Source organism: Aquarana catesbeiana, linkage group LG02 (genome assembly GCF_042186555.1).
Source record: "Aquarana catesbeiana isolate 2022-GZ linkage group LG02, ASM4218655v1, whole genome shotgun sequence".
NCBI lineage: Eukaryota > Metazoa > Chordata > Amphibia > Anura > Ranidae > Aquarana > Aquarana catesbeiana.
In genome coordinates, this window is record NC_133325.1 from 734228817 (window position 1) to 734246955 (window position 18139).

Consider the following 18139-nt stretch of genomic DNA (forward strand, 5'->3'; position numbering starts at 1 on the left):
CCTTTTCATACTCTTGTTTTAAGATTGCATTAAACTGTTTTACTTTTTACTTTTCACTATTTGTAACAGATGAACTCCAATGCCTGAGACAAAATCCTCAAAGTGTATAGTTTGAAAAGATACTACTTGCTAGTAGTTTTATACTTGAGAAGCCACGCTATCGATGCCTATACTCATTGTTTTATTACAAATGTTATTGATTTAAAAGTTTATTGTACTGTATATTACTCAATAAAATATTTGAACAAGAAAGTTACCAAATCCAAATGTCATGTCATCAGATCAAAAAATGCTTGCTGTCTAACAGCTCACAGGATTGGGGGAAGGTGGTAAAAATAGTTAGTATCCCCTTCTTCCAATGACACAAGATAAGCACAAAGTTAGTATTAATTTGTAAAAAAAAACATCCTTTGCTTCTCTTTTAATGGCCCTCACTTCTGTTTATTTGGCGCAAGTGGTGCACCTTAGTTACGGTCATGTACACTGCACTATGCACACTACAAATCCCATAATCCATCTTGGGAGTAAGCAAGAGAGGGTGGCTACATTCCTACATACAGTGGGACCATAAGGAATGAATGTAGCCATCCACTAACAGGAAGTTGGATCATAGCAGCAAAAACACAAAAGGAATTTGAAGATTTAGAGTAGTCTGAGAGCAATAGAAGGTACTCTTTTGATTTAAGAATCCATACTTGACTAGAAGTCTCTTTTTTTTAAACCCCAGTTTAGTGTCATTTTAAGGTAAATTGATAATTTATATAGCATACTCTGAGTTGGCTAAGCATTTGCAGGACGGCATTAGCAGTTCACAAATTAATTTCTCTAGTTGCATGGCACTATACTATTATCTCCTTACCTGTATAATTAACCTTATCCTTTAGATGCATCATGGCTATGTCGCTGTTTTTAGTGCGTTTGTTGTAATGTGGGTTTATGATGATCTGGTCAATCAATCTGGTTTCCGTTTGCGAGTAGCTCAGGTTAGCACTGTTGTGCATTCCTAGATTGGCTTTCCATTTGGATGGTACTAAGTTCCTTCTGCAGATCACAAAGAAAAGTTTAGCATTGTAAACGGCTGAATGCTTCCATCTCTATGTTCTGTGTTAATCTTTGACCTCTTTTGCAGTACACATAATTCAAGCTTTGTATCAAAATAAGTGAGCTAGTTTATTATAATTGGAGAGCACTTAATGTTTTCTGACTGCTCCACGGGACACAAGTTCCCTAACACAGAATTATTAGCAGATCCCCTGATTCCAGCCAGAAAGCTATAAATTATAACAGTAGCAGGAACAACAAAGCAGTTATAAAGGGGTTATTAATTGAATTATTCAAAACAGCTAAGTTAAAAATCTCAAGCCAATTAGTCATCAGCCTCCTGATGCAAATGATTGGTAGTATGCTTGGGCTGAGAAACAATTGGCTTGAGAGACCAGTTCTTGGCACCTCCAACCTGCATGGAGAGGGGCTAAAAAGCAGTAAGCAGTGCAGCTGAGATCTGCCTTACAACCAACTGGGACATCATTTACATATTGCTAAAGGCTTTATCTGTGAACCGCACATTTCTGCAAGTCGATATTATATGCTAACCAAACATATGAATATAAATAACTTGGGCTGTGGCTGGTTGCAACAGCAGCTGTTTTAATATTGATTTTTCATTTTTGAAATGTGAACAAGGGTAGGCTGTCAAACAATGGCAATACTAAAGAAGGAAGATGTGCTCCAAATATACAGATATGATTTCTGCCCAGACAAATGTCTGTTTAACTCAAACATGATTTAATATTGTTTAATTTAACTATAAACGTCAGTCTTAGCCCACCCAAACTGGAATTTTTTTAAACATGAATTTCCCACTTGTTTTGGATGTTAACCTCATACGAATTGTCTCCTTGATTTACTTGCCAAACTGCAATGGCCACTTAGAAAGAGTGCCTTTCTTCCAGATAATTTGATAATGATGATAATGTGTAATTGGTTTTAAATGATGAAAAATGTAGGAAGAAAAATGAGGACCCTTTGCTGTAGAAGGTGAAAGCTATATTCGACTGATGAGGCTTAAAGTGTTACTAAACCCAGGACCCTGCATTCACTATATCTGGTCTCCCATAGTACACTGAGCATGAAAATGCAATTATTTTAGAAAATATCAACTGCTAAATACCTTTTCTCATCAGCAGTATATGGTAGTCTTGTGACTTCTATCTGTCTGGCCAAGCACTGGTTAAAGCTTGTAGGAGTTTTCATTTTCCTATGACTGTCCTATGAGGCTGCAGGACCCCTGGCCCTCTGTCTGGACAGTGCTGAGTGGCCCTGTACTGATCACATGCACCCTCCCCCAAAATAAAAAAAAAACAATCAAGCAATACACACCAAACTGAGCCTCCTAGGCTCTGTTCTATCAGGAGATGGATTGGGGACAGTAAAAGAAGGGGAGGAACAGGGAAGACAGGTTTAAACTGTCTTTTTACACAATGTGTTGGAGTAACCCCTTAGGTTCCACAGTGAGTATAACAAGCATGCTTTACTGCATACAGACTGATTCTACAGTTGTGGGTTTAGTAACACTTTAATCTGGCCATACACCAGAAGATTTTAGGATGAACATTCATTTGATGTCATGACAAATGCCACTCAAAGGTACTTCAAAATGTAGTTTGCTTTTAACATACGGTTTTGGAATGAATGTCATTTCCTGAACAAAAAACACATAAACTAATAGAAATGTGTTTGTTCAAGAAATGTTTTCCATCCTGTTCTTTTTTCACTATGAATGAAAAGGAAGGTTAATTTGCTCCACTAACGATTAGAAAATTGAATTAACTTTCTTAAAACAAAATATTTTGAAGGAAACTTTACTAGCGTAGGACCAGTTTTACCAACAGAGATGCCAAGAGATATAGTAAAAGATATCATCCAGTGATCCAGCCCATGTGCTTCTACACATACCAGAGGCATCAATTATATGTGGAATAACTCTTTAAGGCTGGGTTCACACCATTGCAAAGTGGATGGAGGTCCCTCGCATCCAATTCGCAATAGCAGGAGATTTTGACCGGCTCCCTATGGAGCAGCTCCGGTGCGAATTTGCTCAGGAAAACTATGCGTCTTTTGGTCCATTTCAGGTCCGAATTCAGCCAAAAATTTGGGCTGAAATCGGACCTGAAACTGTGAACCAGGATGCAGCGGACCCCTGCTGGGAAACGCATGCGGTGATGGTGTGAACCCAGCCTGAAAGTGACTTCTCATCTCTCCTGCTACCTGCGCCACCGATCTTTACTTTAGTGAATAAAAAAACGGCAGCTGACGATTTTGCAGAATTCAACACTTCCAGAAGAGTCAGATCCCTCTTCCCTCTGTAATCAGTAGTTTCATCCCCTAGCTCCCATGTCACTACTGTTTCCTGTATTGACATAGGGGCTGGCTAGGGGAACCACAGCACATAGTGGGGAGTGGGGATCACAAAATTAACACTCCTGAAAGTGTTACATTTTGGAGGATCTACAGCCAACATTTTCTCTTTAATACTGCAGAGATCTGTACGGAGGGCTGCAGAGACAGGTAAGTATTTAAGGTGGTCTTCTTTTTATATTTTTGTTAATAAGGACTTGTGCACATAGACTTAGAAATAAGTCAAAGTTGCTTTGAGATTTTTTCAAGATGTTTTTGTAGTCATGAGTTTTTTGAGGAAGGAAAGCTATTCAGAAGCAGGCAAATTCAAAAGCCCCAAGTTTGACCATACACAGCCCAATCTCACCCCTAATGCAATGGTTCAGTGCATTGCTCAGTCAAGGATCAGGTTATTTAGGGCTAACAAGGAGTCATAACAAGTGTTTCGACAGCTATAGCACTTGTTGTCACACACATAATTTTTTAATTTCTACATGTGTCAGAATTGATTTGATTCTCTTCTTGATAAAAATAAGGAAGGTGTTAAACACGTGTTCTGTGCTATTTTTGCCACTGGAGGAGACACATGAGACACAGGGTTTGATTTACTAAAAATGGAGAGTGCAAAATCTGCTGCAGCTCTGCATAGAAACCAATCAGCTTTCAGTTTTTTTTTTGTCAAAGCTTAAACAAGCTGAAATGAGAAGCTAATTGGCTACCATGCACAGCTGCGCCAGATTTTTCACTCTCCAGTATTTGCACATTGTAATAAAATGTTTTACGCAAATTGCAGAGTTCATTTTCTTGCTCTGGGTACCAAAACATATTTACTAAAAATCAAAATGTAAAAATAATGCTGCAGGGTCCCTTATATTGAGAGATGGAAAGTCAGAACAGCCCAGGACTCTGTAGAACACTCACTTTAGGATTCTGTGAATCCCTTCACAGAGGGGAGGATATACCAGTAATACGAGGTGTGTCTAAAAAGTTTGGTGAATGGTCCGATATCTCAAAAGCAACATGTGCCAGGTGCGCGCTCATGCACATGGCTATCCAGAGACACGTCAAGAAGCGCCACCTAGTGTCGCCTACACATAACCATCAGGGTAAACCCGCTGCGGGCAGTCAAACATAGTCAGTGTGACAGGTAGGGTCACGGTGCATTCTTGCAACGAGTGAACATCAAGTTCTGCAAACAAATTAGGGAAAACGGCAATGGAGATGCATGAAATGTTGTACGGGACAAAAGCCGTGAGCAGATATTGTGTTTACAACTGGTTCAAAGGCTTTAGCGGCGGGAAGGAAATAAGCCACAATTGGATCGGCCTTTGACAAGCAGAACCCCAGAAATGATTGAGCGAGTACGACAAATGCTGGCAAGAGATTGGTGACTGGCTCTACGATTGATGATGGAGGAATTGGGCATTAGCAAGGACACGGTGCGCACCATCTTTGCCAAAGATTTGGGTAAGCGGAAGAACTGTTCCCAGTTTGTGCCGCACAAGCTGACAGACGTATAGATGAACAGAAAGCAAAATGGATGGAAATCTCTGGAGATTTCATTACCATGTGTGACCAGGATCCATTCTTTCTGCGAACTTCACAGGGGATGAGACCTGGTCCTACCAGTTTGATCTGGAATACATGCAGCAATCGATGGAATTGCATTCACCATCTTCCCTGCAACCCAAAAAGAGTCGCCTGCAATAGTCCAAGGGCAGCACAATGTTGATCGCCCTCTTCGACAACGATGGCATCATCCATAAGAAATTTGTTCCTGCGGGTAAAACTGTAAATGCCGCATTCTACGAGGACGTTTTGAAATGGTTGCTACGGCGCATCTGCTGTGAATGTTGCTGCACGATAACGTGCCTGTGCACTGTGCGATCTGTGTGTGCCAATGCTTGGTTCACTGCGGCATACCTGTTTTTAATCTTCCACCGTACGCCCCTGATCAGGCGCCTGCAGACTTCTTTCTGTTTCCCCACCTAAAGAGCGTCATGGAAGGCGCACTTTTTGCGGCAATCAAAGAATGTGTGACAGCAGTTCTGCTATAGATTCCTAAAGAGGTCTTTGCTGACAGTTTCCAGAAGTTTTAGGAGCGTTGTCAAAAGTGTGTTGTGAAGGATGGTGATTATTTTAAAGACCAATAAAGGTAATTTGTTTGCATCTTCTGTTTTGTTTGTTTTCTGATACCATTCACCAAACTTTGTAGACACGCCTTGTATGTCCAATTCAGACTGCACTACTCCATTGTTTCACTATTCTGACTGTGAACGGATAAGTAAAGCAGAGTAGCATTGCCATTTCCATCCACTGGTACTCGACCAGAATAATGAAATCAAGAATAAGCGTAGACTGGGATTGACACTGCATACATACAATTTGGTACAATTTTTTGAAGATGTAGGTAGCTGGTTGAAGGGGGTTCACTGCAAGGTTCCAAGCCCCCCACTGGTGAAGGTAAGATAATGGATCCAACACTGAGCAAGAAAATACATTTAATACATTGTTTAAAACCAAGTAAAGACTATCTTGCATCTGTTGTGTGTGACTGTTTAATTTTTCACCCTCATTTTTACTCTGCAATTTTCTAAAGGGCAATCACTCTTCAAAGATGCAATAAAACATTTCCTCTATTTACTAATGAAGAATAGGTTAAATGTGTGAATTACACATCCATTAAAGACATATTTAATTCATTCAATTCTGTGTATGCGGAGTGCAGAGACCACTACCTAATTAGGAAGACCCAAGCTGCATTGTTAGCGTTTCCGCTGTGCAGTCTTGAATGAGTGGGCTGATGATCCGTCAGGCCTCTATTCAAGATATCTTAAGAGATACATTATATAAAACATGGAAAATGCTGAATGACCTTTCTAAAGTAAAAAATTTGCTAGACATTAATAAAATATAAAATATCATAGACACATACCCATAGACACAGTGAGCTGCTGACACCAACCACTCATTGTTCACCAGAGATGCTCCACATACTTGTTTTTCATTGTAATACAGAGAGACAAGCCAAGGCCATGCACCTACTGCCGCATCTGTTCCACCAACTATTCTTGAACTGTCCAAAACCCTCCTTCCACATTCTAATTAGAAACATACACGATAAAGAATGCCATATATTGTACATTGAAGGCTTATTATTTAATCAAATAAGCTATGAAGACAAGAGGCCCCATAAATATAAAACATTTTGTTACACATTCTTATTATTCTATGAAATAAGCTATGAAATCATGAGGACCCGTAAATATTAAACATTTGTGACACATTCATTTAAATCTTAAAAGCTAGGCTCACTTTTTCCATAATATACCTTATGCAGTCAAGGGGTTCGAGTAGATATTAAAAAACTGTGCAACTTTGTACAGTGTTCATTAATTTTATTGTCATGCCTGTAGGCCATTGGGTTCCAAAGGAAACCTGGCAATAAAACTACCAATTAGCAACCACCATGCCCTGCATTTAGGCTGAAAATTGTTGCATGCTCACTCCCAGAATTACAGGTACAAAAACAAACTTGGAGTTTTCCAGTGAGTATTCCAGAGAGGCCCAAATGGCCTACAGGTATGAAAACAAAAATGAAAAAATATTATACAAATCTGCACAGTTTTTAAATACCTAATGGGGCCCCTTGACTGCATAGCCTATTTTGGAAAAGGTAAACATATCCTTTAAGCTTCAAATAAACATTTTACAAATGTGGAATCAGTAAAACCCTCAAGAGATCAACCTACAATCATCTACCTCCAGCTTCAAAGTCAGAACTCTGGCATGCTCCTCTACCTCTCTTTTGTTCAGTGAGGCTGCCCATTACATTGAACAAACTACGGTAAAGTAGAACAATAGAGCTTATGAGAAGAAAATCGAAGGAACATGCAGGCAACTCTTTTTTCGCTTAAAAGAGACCATTCAGTGGCTGAAAGGCCTCCTTCCTCCACATGTTTAGGTCCGATGATGTTTTTACTTTTCAGTGCCTCACACTCTTCCTTGCTCTCTTATGTTTATAAAAACTACTGAGTTTCAGGCATTCTTCTTTTAGAGGTGGCAAATGACACTTTTGGCTCCAGTTTTAGTAGTTTCTGTAACCAGTTGTATTCTTATGGGCTCTGGTATACTAGCTTGCACTTCTGTGTACAGTCTGTAACGAGGGCTCTTATTTAATCTGTCTCTAATGACTTGCTTCCTTACCAATCGTCTGCATCACATATTTTTTATGCACAGTATGTGCTATATCGAACAGACCTTATCCTGGTTATTACTTTAAGGCTAGCCATACACAGGTTGCAGGAATGAAATTTGCTCAATTTCACCATCAACACACACAGTGTTGATGTGGGAATCCCTCCTGTCGGGTCATTGTCTTCTCCTGGCGGGGGAGGGGGGGAGCATCCCCGGCAGGAGAAGACAGTGATTATTTCTTGCGGCTATAGCAGATCGATCAACTTAGTACATTCAGCCTGCCCATACATGACTTGAATCTCGGCCAGTTCCTGCTAAACAGGCTGAGGTTCATACATGTATGGCCATTGCATGGCCTGCCTAACTGAATATGTACAATGTAGGTGCGTTTCTTTGTATGCAATGATGCTGTTAACATATGCCCTTTTCATGACCAATAAATATTCTTTTGGATTAATAAAAAGAGCCCATTTGGGACAAAATGATACAGGCTCTTGAAAGTCCATCCTATGAGCCACCTATTCCCATCTTTGCAGTGCTCCTCCACCTTCTTTACTCTGTTGCATTTTTCCATACAATACCCTGTGTAAGCTCCATTTTAGAGCTTAGCAATATTAATGATGTCAGTGCCATCTGTCATTTGACATTATTGGGGCCTGGCAAATGACAGCACCTTATTATGAGAGAAGAGCACTTGCCTAAGCCAAAATCACCACTTTTTTATGGGGACTCTGATAGAAAAAGGAGCTGTAAGGGGGCACTGCAAAGGTGGGTCGTGAGTAGGTCACAGGGTAGGCTAGCACAAAATTATTGGAGTTATTTACTAAAATTGGATCATGCAAAATCTGGTTCAGCTCTGCATAGAAACCAATCAGCTTCTGGTTTTTATTGCCAACGCTTAATTGAACAAGCTGAAGTTAGAAGCTCATTGGCTATCATGCACAGCTGCACTAGATTCTGAATGCACCAGTTTTAGTAAACCCCCCCTCTGTCACCTTGCCCTGAATGACCAAAGTGACGGAGTCTATAGTACAGGTGCACTTTAATGAAAAGCAAAAAATGGCGCTTAAAGTGTTACTAAACCCACAACACTAAAAATCAGTCTGTATATGTAGTAAAGCATGCTTGTTATACTCACTGTGGAACCTAAGGGGTTAAGCCTCTGCATTGTGTAAAAAGGCTGTTTGATCCTGTCTTCTCTGATCGTCCCCTTGTTCTGATATTTCTAAAGCTAGGGGACGGGCTGCACATGCTCAGTTTGGTGTGTATTGCTACAGAGTTTTTTTTTTTCTTGGGAGAGTGCATGTGATCAGCACAGGGCCAATCAGCACCATCCAGACATGTCCAGATAGAGGATCAGAGGAGAATGAAAACTCTTCCTACAAGCTTTACTAGCAACTGATACAAGTCATAAGACTGCTATATACTGCTGATGAGAAAAGGCATTTATCCATTTATATTTGCTAAAATAATTGTATTTCCATGTTCTGTGTACTGTGGGAGATCAGATATAGTGAATGCAGGTTCTGGGTTTAGTAACACTTTAAGTATGGGGTTGACAATTGTGATAAGATACTTGAAGTGTTACTAAACCCAGGAGCCTGCATTCACTATATCTGGTCTCCCACAGTACACAGAACATGGAAATGCATTTTTTAAAATAAATATAAACTGCTAAATACCTTTTTTCATCAGCAGCATATAGCAGTCTTGTGAGTTCTATCAGTGTCCAGCCGAGCACTGGTTAAAGCTTGTAGGAGTTTTCATGCTCCCTTGACTGTCTTATGAGGCTACATGATCCCTGACCCTCCGTCTGAACAGTGCTGATTGGCCCTGTGCTGATGACATGTACCTCCCTCAAAACAAACAAACAAAAAAACCTCTCTATGATGGATTGGAGGCTGTGGAAGAAGGGGAGGATCAGAGAAGACAGGATCAAACAGCCTTTTTATACAATGTGGAGGATTAACCCCTTAGGTTCCACAGTGAGTATAACAAGCATGCTTTACTGCATATACAGACTAATTTTACTGTTGTGGGTTTAGTCCCCTTTAACAAAATAGCGCGATTTTGACGTGATTCTGATTTGATTTCAGGGAATGCCTGTGTAAACTTGGGGTCTATGGACCTCAACTCGCATCAAAGTCGGACTAAAGTAGTACAGGGACTATTTTGAAGTCAGTGCGACTTGAAGTCACACAGATATGAATGGTTATCATTGGGAATCATGGGGTATGACTTGTCATGTGACTCTTATGTCCAAAGTCACAGGATAAGTCGCATAAGTGTGAAAGGGGACTTAGTAACACTTTAATAGGTAAGAAATGTGGTTTTATTTACACTTTTTAAATGCTAAAAATAAGAAGACATCTTTAGAATAGATAATATTTTAGGAGGTATAACATTTATAAGAAGGTTTATGATTCCACACTTCATTACTTATTATCTCTCTGGCTATCAGTGGCGGAATTACCAGGGTTGCAGCAGTCGCACTTGCGACTGGGCCCTGGAGTTCTGGCCATGTGGGGGGCCCCAAAAGCCCGGGATGTGGCTCCGGGGTTGCTGGCTGCAGTTATGAGCAGAGAGTGTCTATTACACTCTCTGTCATCCTGCTCGGACCCCGCACTGACAGGCCCCTCTGATTTTACGGGTCCATTCCCCGCCCCTTCTCCTCGAGAGGAGAGGAAAGAGTTAACAGAGATCAGGATCTTCTCCTCCCACCCCCTCGTGTGTGTCACCGTGGCCCCGCCCACATTCCAATCCTCGGCAGCTCCATGCTTAGCAAAGAGAAACTCCAGCAGCCTGCAGGTAGATAGTGGAAGAATGGGGAGCTTGTACTATGGATGCTGCAACCCTCTACAGAGGATCCACATCTCTCCAGGTCAGCCAATCGCTTTGCTTCCTAATGAAACTTCTCAGTGACTGAAAAGAAAGCAGCACTCAGGTGGGCCAGTCATTGATGGGACTGAGTGGGTTGTCCCCTCCAGAGCCCCTCAACCAACACAGCAGCCCCCTGGGGTTTCCCTACTGTGGTGCACTACAAGCCCCAGCATGTTCTGCCAGCCTGTGGCTACTTTCAGACTGGGGCGGGCATCGGCGGTAAAGTGGCACTATTTTTAGTGCCGCTTTACTGTTGTTTTAGTGACGCTATTCGGCTGCTAGCAGGGCGGTTTTAACCCCCCGTTAGCGGCCAAAAAAGGGTTGAACCCGCCCGCAAAGCGCCACTGCAGCGGCGCTTTTCCGGCACTGCCCCATTGTTTTCAATGGGCAGGGGCAATTTAGGAGCGGTGTATACATCGCTGCAAAGATGCAGGACTTTTTTTTACCATCCTGCAAGTGCACCGCTCTCAGGCTTTCATACAGGAGAGACGGGAGAGGCTCTTTATAGGCGCTATGCAGGCTCTATTTGTAGTGCCTGTAAAGCACCTCAGTGTGAAAGTAGCCTTAGTGTATGTATAGCACAGGCTAGTAGATCTTGTTTGCTGACCAATCCAGGGCCCAAGCCTCCATCTATGGTAAGGGAAGTGTCCCCCACCCTTCCTCTCTTATCTCGCCAGCCTCTGAGCACACTTATGTAAGGGAGAGCTCTGTGGACTGTAATGTAAAGGGGGACTCTGATGTACATGGGGGGCTTTGGTGAGCAGAGACCCCCTTACATCAGGATTCCCAGAGCACCTCTTACATCAGTTTTCCTTTACATTACAGAGCTCCCCCTTAGGGCCCTTTCTCATGGGCGGACTCTACCAAGCAAATCCACCTGCTCAGTGCGGGATCTTTCCACTGATCCCCACCGAGCAGGCGGAGGACAGGTCCATGTCTGCTCCACTTGTGCAGAGTAGACACAGACACAGACTGCTGTTCTCTATGGACCAGTCTGACTGTCATCCAATCCGCTAGTCTGTTTTCATTGGAGCGGATGCAGGCAGGTGTAAATGGACATGTCTGTTCCGCCTCCCCATACAAAACAATGGGTGGTCCGATCGGTTCAAATGTGTAAAAGACGCCGGAAAGGGGTCCTGCTGCAGGACCATAATCAAGGGCCCCGTAATGGGAGAAAAGGACACCAGGATCATTAGAAAGGGCCTCAGGACCAGAGGTCAGGGGGCCCTTCATGGTTCCTTGCACAGGGCCCTGAAGGTTCTAGTTACGCCTCTGCTGGCTATATATACAATTGCTAAATATTTTGCTGTTTGTACAAATTATATGTCTCTACACCGAATATAATATAAAAACGTCATGCATCATTAGGACAATCAACTTACCTCTGGGGTTGCATTCAAGATAAAGAACCTTCTGATTGGCACACTGATTACTGCAAGAAAGAAAAAAAAATTCTCACTTACTGCTTGTAAATTAGAGCTTTTTAATGAAGATGTTTATTTACTGCTTGATGTCATCGTGAGCTAAATGCATTCTTCTTGTCAATAGTGGCTAGGCAGAATTGTTTAGCAGACCGGCGGTTGTTAGGTATTTACTCAGGTTGCTTGTTTCTCATACAATGGAGATTAAACATAATTATTATAAGAAAGAAGCTAAAGAAAACATGCAACATGTAAATAAGCAATTAAACTTTTTTTTTTTCATTGAATTCCTTTATGACTTGGGACTATTAATATCTTTCAGACTGGAGCACATATTGGCATTTTATGATGTGTAGATACAACTGCAAATAATATTAAAAGCCCAACTTAAAGCAGAACTAAATACAAAAATGATACAAAAACTGTGAACAGGCAGATTTTTTTTTTTTTTATTGCAGAACACATATGCAATGTTTTTTTCTGCAATAAAATAAACTTACCTGCCTGTTCGCAGTTTGCAATTCTCCCAGAACGTGCTTTAACCACTTACAGACTGGAAGATTTCCCCCCTTAATGACCAGGCCATTTTTTGCGTCCCTTTAACTGACAATTGCATGGTTATATGACGCTGTTCCCACATATAGAGCTTTATTTTGGTGGTATTTGATCAAATCTGCGGTTTTTATTTTTTTGCGCTATAAACAAAAAAAGCGTCATTTTTGAAAATATATTTTTTACTTTTTGCTATAATAAATATCCAAAAAAGTTTTTAAAAATAAAACAAATTTCTTCATCAGTTTAGGCCAATATGTATCCTTCTACATATCTTTGGTAAAGAAAAAAATCGCATTAAGCACATATTGATTGGCTTGCGCAAAAGTTATAGCGTCTACAAAATAGGGGATAGATTTATGGCATTTTTATTATTTGCTATGGCTCTTAAAGGAGCCAACGTACACCTACGGCGATTTGCGGGAACGAGCCAACCTGCCGCAGAATAATGACGGCGGCTGGTCGGCAAGAGTTTAACATGTGGTTAACATGTGCAGAGTGACATCATCCTGCACCAGCCAATCAATAGGTCAAAGACAGGCACCTGGAAGAAGCTGGAGAGAAGATGATAACGCTGACAAGGGACCTCACAGGCATCAAACCATTGGAGAATAGATGAGTATTTCTTACCTTTTTTTTCAGCTTTACTTTTCAGTTTGAGATCATTTGTGAATGGGCTTTTGTTTGCTTAAAAAAAGACTATTCCCATACAAGTCTATATTAAACTGGTTGTAATCCTTTACATATGCCCAGTGAAATGACCAGTGATACACACAGATGAAACAAATCATCTGACATTAGTTGTGCCCATTTTTCTGCAGCCCTTTCTTCTCTACATCCATTCAAAGTGCTGGATTTTAAAGCTTGTCTGAGGATTCAGAAAAAAGGGAGCGGAGAGCTGCTGAAGTCCCACTCTGCAGAGCTCAGTGAATAGAGCTCTGAGAGCTGATTGGAGGGAAGGGACACACCCCTCGCCACACAGCAAACAGGAAAAGAGATGAGGCTGTCAATCAGCTGGAGGTCCCTCCCTTGTCACCATTTTTTTCTTAGTGTCAGGAAAAATTGGCAGAAATGATTCATGCAGATAGCAGAGGAATGAAGCAGCAGACAAAAGTGTCATTTTGTGCTCTTTATTGAGACAAGTACTCACTAAAGATGCTTTGTTCATAATTAATGTCTGAGGTTTACAACCACTTTAATGTAAAACCCACTTAACGCAGGTCAAATTCACATCAGGAGGAGGTCAACTGCAAGTCAAATGCACCTGTCAATTAATTCTCAGTGATCTCAGAAACATCTGAAATGAATGCCATCAGCACAAGCCTACAGCTTATTGACACAGGCCCTAACTCAATGAAATAAATTCCAGGTGCATCCAACCAGAAATGAGCAACGCTTTACAGTGCATATTCTTTGGAAAGAAACCGTATCCTGAGAAGAAGAGCGTGTCTACTTGCCACCGTGATGCAGAGAATGCATGGAAGCAGTGGTCATTCTGAAAAGGTCTGGCAGGTACCTTGCTTCCTTAGACCTATAGCTCTGCAATCAACAAAGTTTGTACTTCCTACTGATTGAAAAGCTCTAACTCTGACTTAGCAGAATGTTGGACCTCTGCAACAAGGCCACTGCTTCTTTCTTTATAATGGCTCGTTCACACTATTGGAAGCCCTTGCCACTCCCTGAAAACCGATCTGCAGTGGATCACTTTTCTGATGATGGTACGGGAGCAGTTACTGGGCAGCTCAGAGGTCATATCTCCAAGACCTTCTAAATATCTGGTTTTTTTTGGCAGCCAAATGGGGATTTTGAATGGGAATACTGTGCCGCAGTCACGTGCCTAGTGTTTGGCTTGTGGTTGCAGCACGGCTCCATTCACTTACATGGATCATGTCCAGTGGCGTTTCCTGCCTGCTGAATGTGACATAGGGTATAATTCTTGCCACAGATGAGAAACAAAGCATTTCGTTCACGGCATGTGCACAACACGGTCCGGACACTGTTGAAGCCTAAGGCTCCATGTACACTTGACCTACTTTGACAGCCAGCGGTAAAAAACGTTCTTATCCCGAGCGCGATTCTTATGTGTTCAGGAGAGGGAGGGTACCACAGCAGCTCCTAAACCAGGAGTCAGCAACCTATGGCTCGCTGCCGCACCCTGCCCGCTGCCGCACCTAAATGTCCGGTCCGTCAGTGCACGTGATGAATTCACATGCACCCAGACCGTGGACATTTTTTGTAGAGCTGGCGGTTGGCTTTCTTGGGATAGCTAAGAAGCCGCTCGGCTATTATCCTCAAGCAGCGGGAGGGGAGGTCCCCCACCTCTCGCTGCCTTTCGCGGCTCACTCGGGCTCTCCCACCGGGAGGCCCAAGCAACCAGCCGACACATCTTCCGGCTGGCCAGAGACCCGAACTAAACCAGAATGGGCTTCGATCGGGTCTCGGATCTAAGAATCCAGAAGTGATGTCATGACATCACTTCCAGTTTACAGAAGACTTAAAGGCGCCAGATTTAAAAACAAATTACAGTAATTAAAACAGCCAAACTTGGCATCTTATAGACCCCTGATCCATCCATAAAGAGTACCTATCACTGCCTATTACTGTCACAAGGGATCTTTACATTCCTTGTAACAGCAATAAAAGTGATCAGAAAAAAAGTAAAAAATTAAGGGAGAGTGTAACAATAAACAATAAAAAAAAAGAAAAATGTCCGCAAATGTAAACAGTGTTCCAACCACACGTGAGGTATCACCGCGATTGTTAGAGTGAGAGCAATAATTCTAGTACTAGACCTCCTCTGTAACTCTAAACTGGTAACCTGTAGAAATTTTTAAAGGCTCGCCTATGGAGATTTTTAAGTACTGTAGTTTGTCGCCATTCCATGAGTGTGCGCAATTTTAAAGCATGACATGTCAGATATCTTATTATTATCTTCATTTATTAGCAGGTGAATGCGGCCCTCCATGCATTCACATAGATTGAATTAGGCCCTTAAGTGGAAAAAGGTTGCTGACCCCTGTCCTAAACAATCCTAAAAGCCTATGTGTACATGGAGTTGAGTTTAGGAGCTTTGGCAAAAGCTCCTAAACTCAAGTTTAGGAGCTGCCAGTGTACATGGAGCCTAAGAGCCCATTCACACAGGGGCAACTTTGGATCCGACTTCAAGTCGCCCCTAGTCGCCTCAAGTTGCGCTACATGAAAAAATCAATATAAGTGAATGGATCCATCTTAATGCTCACTACTGCAGTCGCTCCGACTTCAGAAAAGGTTCCTGTACTACTTTAATCCGACTTCTAGGCGACTTGTACCCATTGATTTCAATGGAAGTTGCCTCCAAGTCTGATCACTGTTCATACTGAGGCAACTTTACAGGAAGCAGAAAGGAAACAGAAAGTAATTTACTCCACTAAACAGCCAGCCCCCTCCTTCTCACAGACAGCTGATAAGCTCTGATTGGCCACTGTCCTGGAGGCAACTTCAAGTTGTGTTGTAAGTTGCCCCAAGTCGTGCTGTGATTCATACTCAAGTCGTGTCCAAGTTGTCTCCCAAAGTCGCACTGGAAGTCGTGTTGCCCCTGTGTAAATGGGCTCTTAGGGGGGAGGGAGTGAGGGTGGTTTGTAGGGGAAGTAAAAGCACATCGCAACCACCTATTTTACCTCCCCTGTGTGAATGAGCCCTAAGACTTTTAACACCCTTTTGTTTTTTTGTTGCACCTAAAGGCATTTAACTAATTTAAATAAAGTTCAATTAGGCTAATAATTTTATGAAGTAAAAGGACAGATTTGGATTTTTTTATAGTATGCTATAAAAAAATTTATTTTTAATATTGACTAATTATTAGCAAACGTTTTGATTTCAGATACAATGCTAAAATATTTTTCTGCTTATGCCTATTATAAGGCTACAAAATGTATATGTTGTTCATACATTAGGTCTGATTTCCTAAAAGGAAAAAAATTGTAAGCTGTCACATCATTGCACCTATAAACCCAGCTGAACATCCTAAGCGCAGTGGAGCAGTATTTACTACTTGCAAGTGATACTCACAGAAATATTCATAATTATGATAGTCTACATACTGTATGTCTTTTTCACTAACAAGTGCGGTTTTCTCAGCAGCGTATTCCCCAGTGTAAGGATGTAGCTAGTGGTGTCATACCAAAAATAAAGTGGGATTTTCTCTAATGTTTCCTCCAATATATTTTAGCTATTTTGCAGTAGAATATCAAGCAGGAATACTGCATGAAGTGTGCACTGTTATCACACAGCGTATTGACGCACGTTTAGGGCCGCTGATAAGGCCAGCCAGCCCTCCTGTACTGGGCCGGGCCCCATCAGTTCAAAATGGGGGCCCCAGTATCTACTGAGCAGGAGGGCCGGCTGTACTGCCTTACTGCAGACACTGATCCTTACTGCAGACACTGATCCTCTTCTGCCTCCCCCTGAAGCTCTGCCATAGGGGATCAGTTCTGGCCTTTTTTCCCCCTCTCCCCCTGCTTTCTGGGTCCCCTTTTCCCCGCAGCCTTGTCAGCTTCCCTACTCTCCTCTCCCACTGCCAGCTGCCGGGGGCACACAAGGGGATGTTTCAGGTTGGAGAGCAGTGGAAGGGGCCAGTAATTTGGTCACATAATAATGATTTTAGGCTCCGTTCACATCTAGGCGTTTTTTTCTGGCGTTTTGCAGCGTTTTTATACAGGTGTTTTAAAGTTGACGAGTCACCAATGAAAAGCAGTAAAACGCCTGTAATCTGCCAAAAAAGAAGCTCATGTACCTTTTTGAGTGACAGGCATTTTGCTTAACCACTTAAGGACCGAGCCTTTTTCTAAGATGTGTTGTTTACAAGTTCAAAACTGTTTTTTTTTTTGCTAGAAAATTACTTAGAACCCCCAAAAATTATATATATTTTTTTCTAACACCCTAGAGGATAAAATGGCGGTCGTTGCAATACTTTCTGTCACACCGTATTTACGCAGTGGTCTTACAAGCGCACTTTTTTTGGAAAAAATACACTTTTTTAAATTAAAAAGTTAGTCCTTTTATTTTTATATTGTGAAAGATAATGCTACGCCGAGTAAATTGATACCCAACATGTCACTCTTCAAAATTGCGCCGGCTCGTGGAATGGTGACAAACTTTTACCCTTAAAAATCTCCATACGTGACGTTTAAAAAATTCTACAGGTTGCATGTTTTGAGTTAAAAACGAGGTCTAGGGCTAGAATTATAGCTCTCACTCTACCGATCGCGGCGTTACCTCACTTTTCATATGAGGGCACTACTCACGTATGCTTCTGCAAGCGAGTTCGGCAGGATGGGGAGCGTTAAAAAAAAGTTTTTTTTTTCTTATTTATTTTACCTTTTCTTATTTATTTTTACACTGTTCTTTTAAAAAAAATAAACGTGTCACTTTTATTCCTATTACAAGGAATGTAAACATCCCTTAAACATCCCTTGTAGTAGAAAAAAAGCATTACAGGACCTCTTAAATATGTGATCTGGGGTCAAAAAGACCTCAGATCTCATATTTACACTAAAATGCAATAAAAAAAATGGCCCTTTAAGTGCTATGGGTGGAAGTTACGTTTTGATGTTGCTTCTGCCCTACAATGATATGGAGATGGGTGGGGGCCGTCCTCCCCTCACTCTTCTCCATACCAAGCCAGGAGAAGGATTTGGTCGCCTCTGCCGCTACCG

The 18139-nt window shown here is 41.7% G+C and overlaps 1 protein-coding gene across 1 annotated transcript in view; it reads right to left on the reverse strand.

The window, feature by feature from the left end:
• TMPRSS15 (transmembrane serine protease 15) overlaps positions 1–18139 on the reverse strand; it is a 615681-nt gene that overhangs the window by 61977 nt on the left and 535565 nt on the right. Inside the window, exons 20-22 of the mRNA XM_073617070.1 lie at positions 11856–11905; positions 6332–6497; positions 860–1041 (exon numbers count right to left, since the gene is read on the reverse strand). Coding sequence (XP_073473171.1) covers positions 860–1041; positions 6332–6497; positions 11856–11905 — 398 coding nt within the window. The remainder of the gene's footprint in view (positions 1–859; positions 1042–6331; positions 6498–11855; positions 11906–18139) is intronic.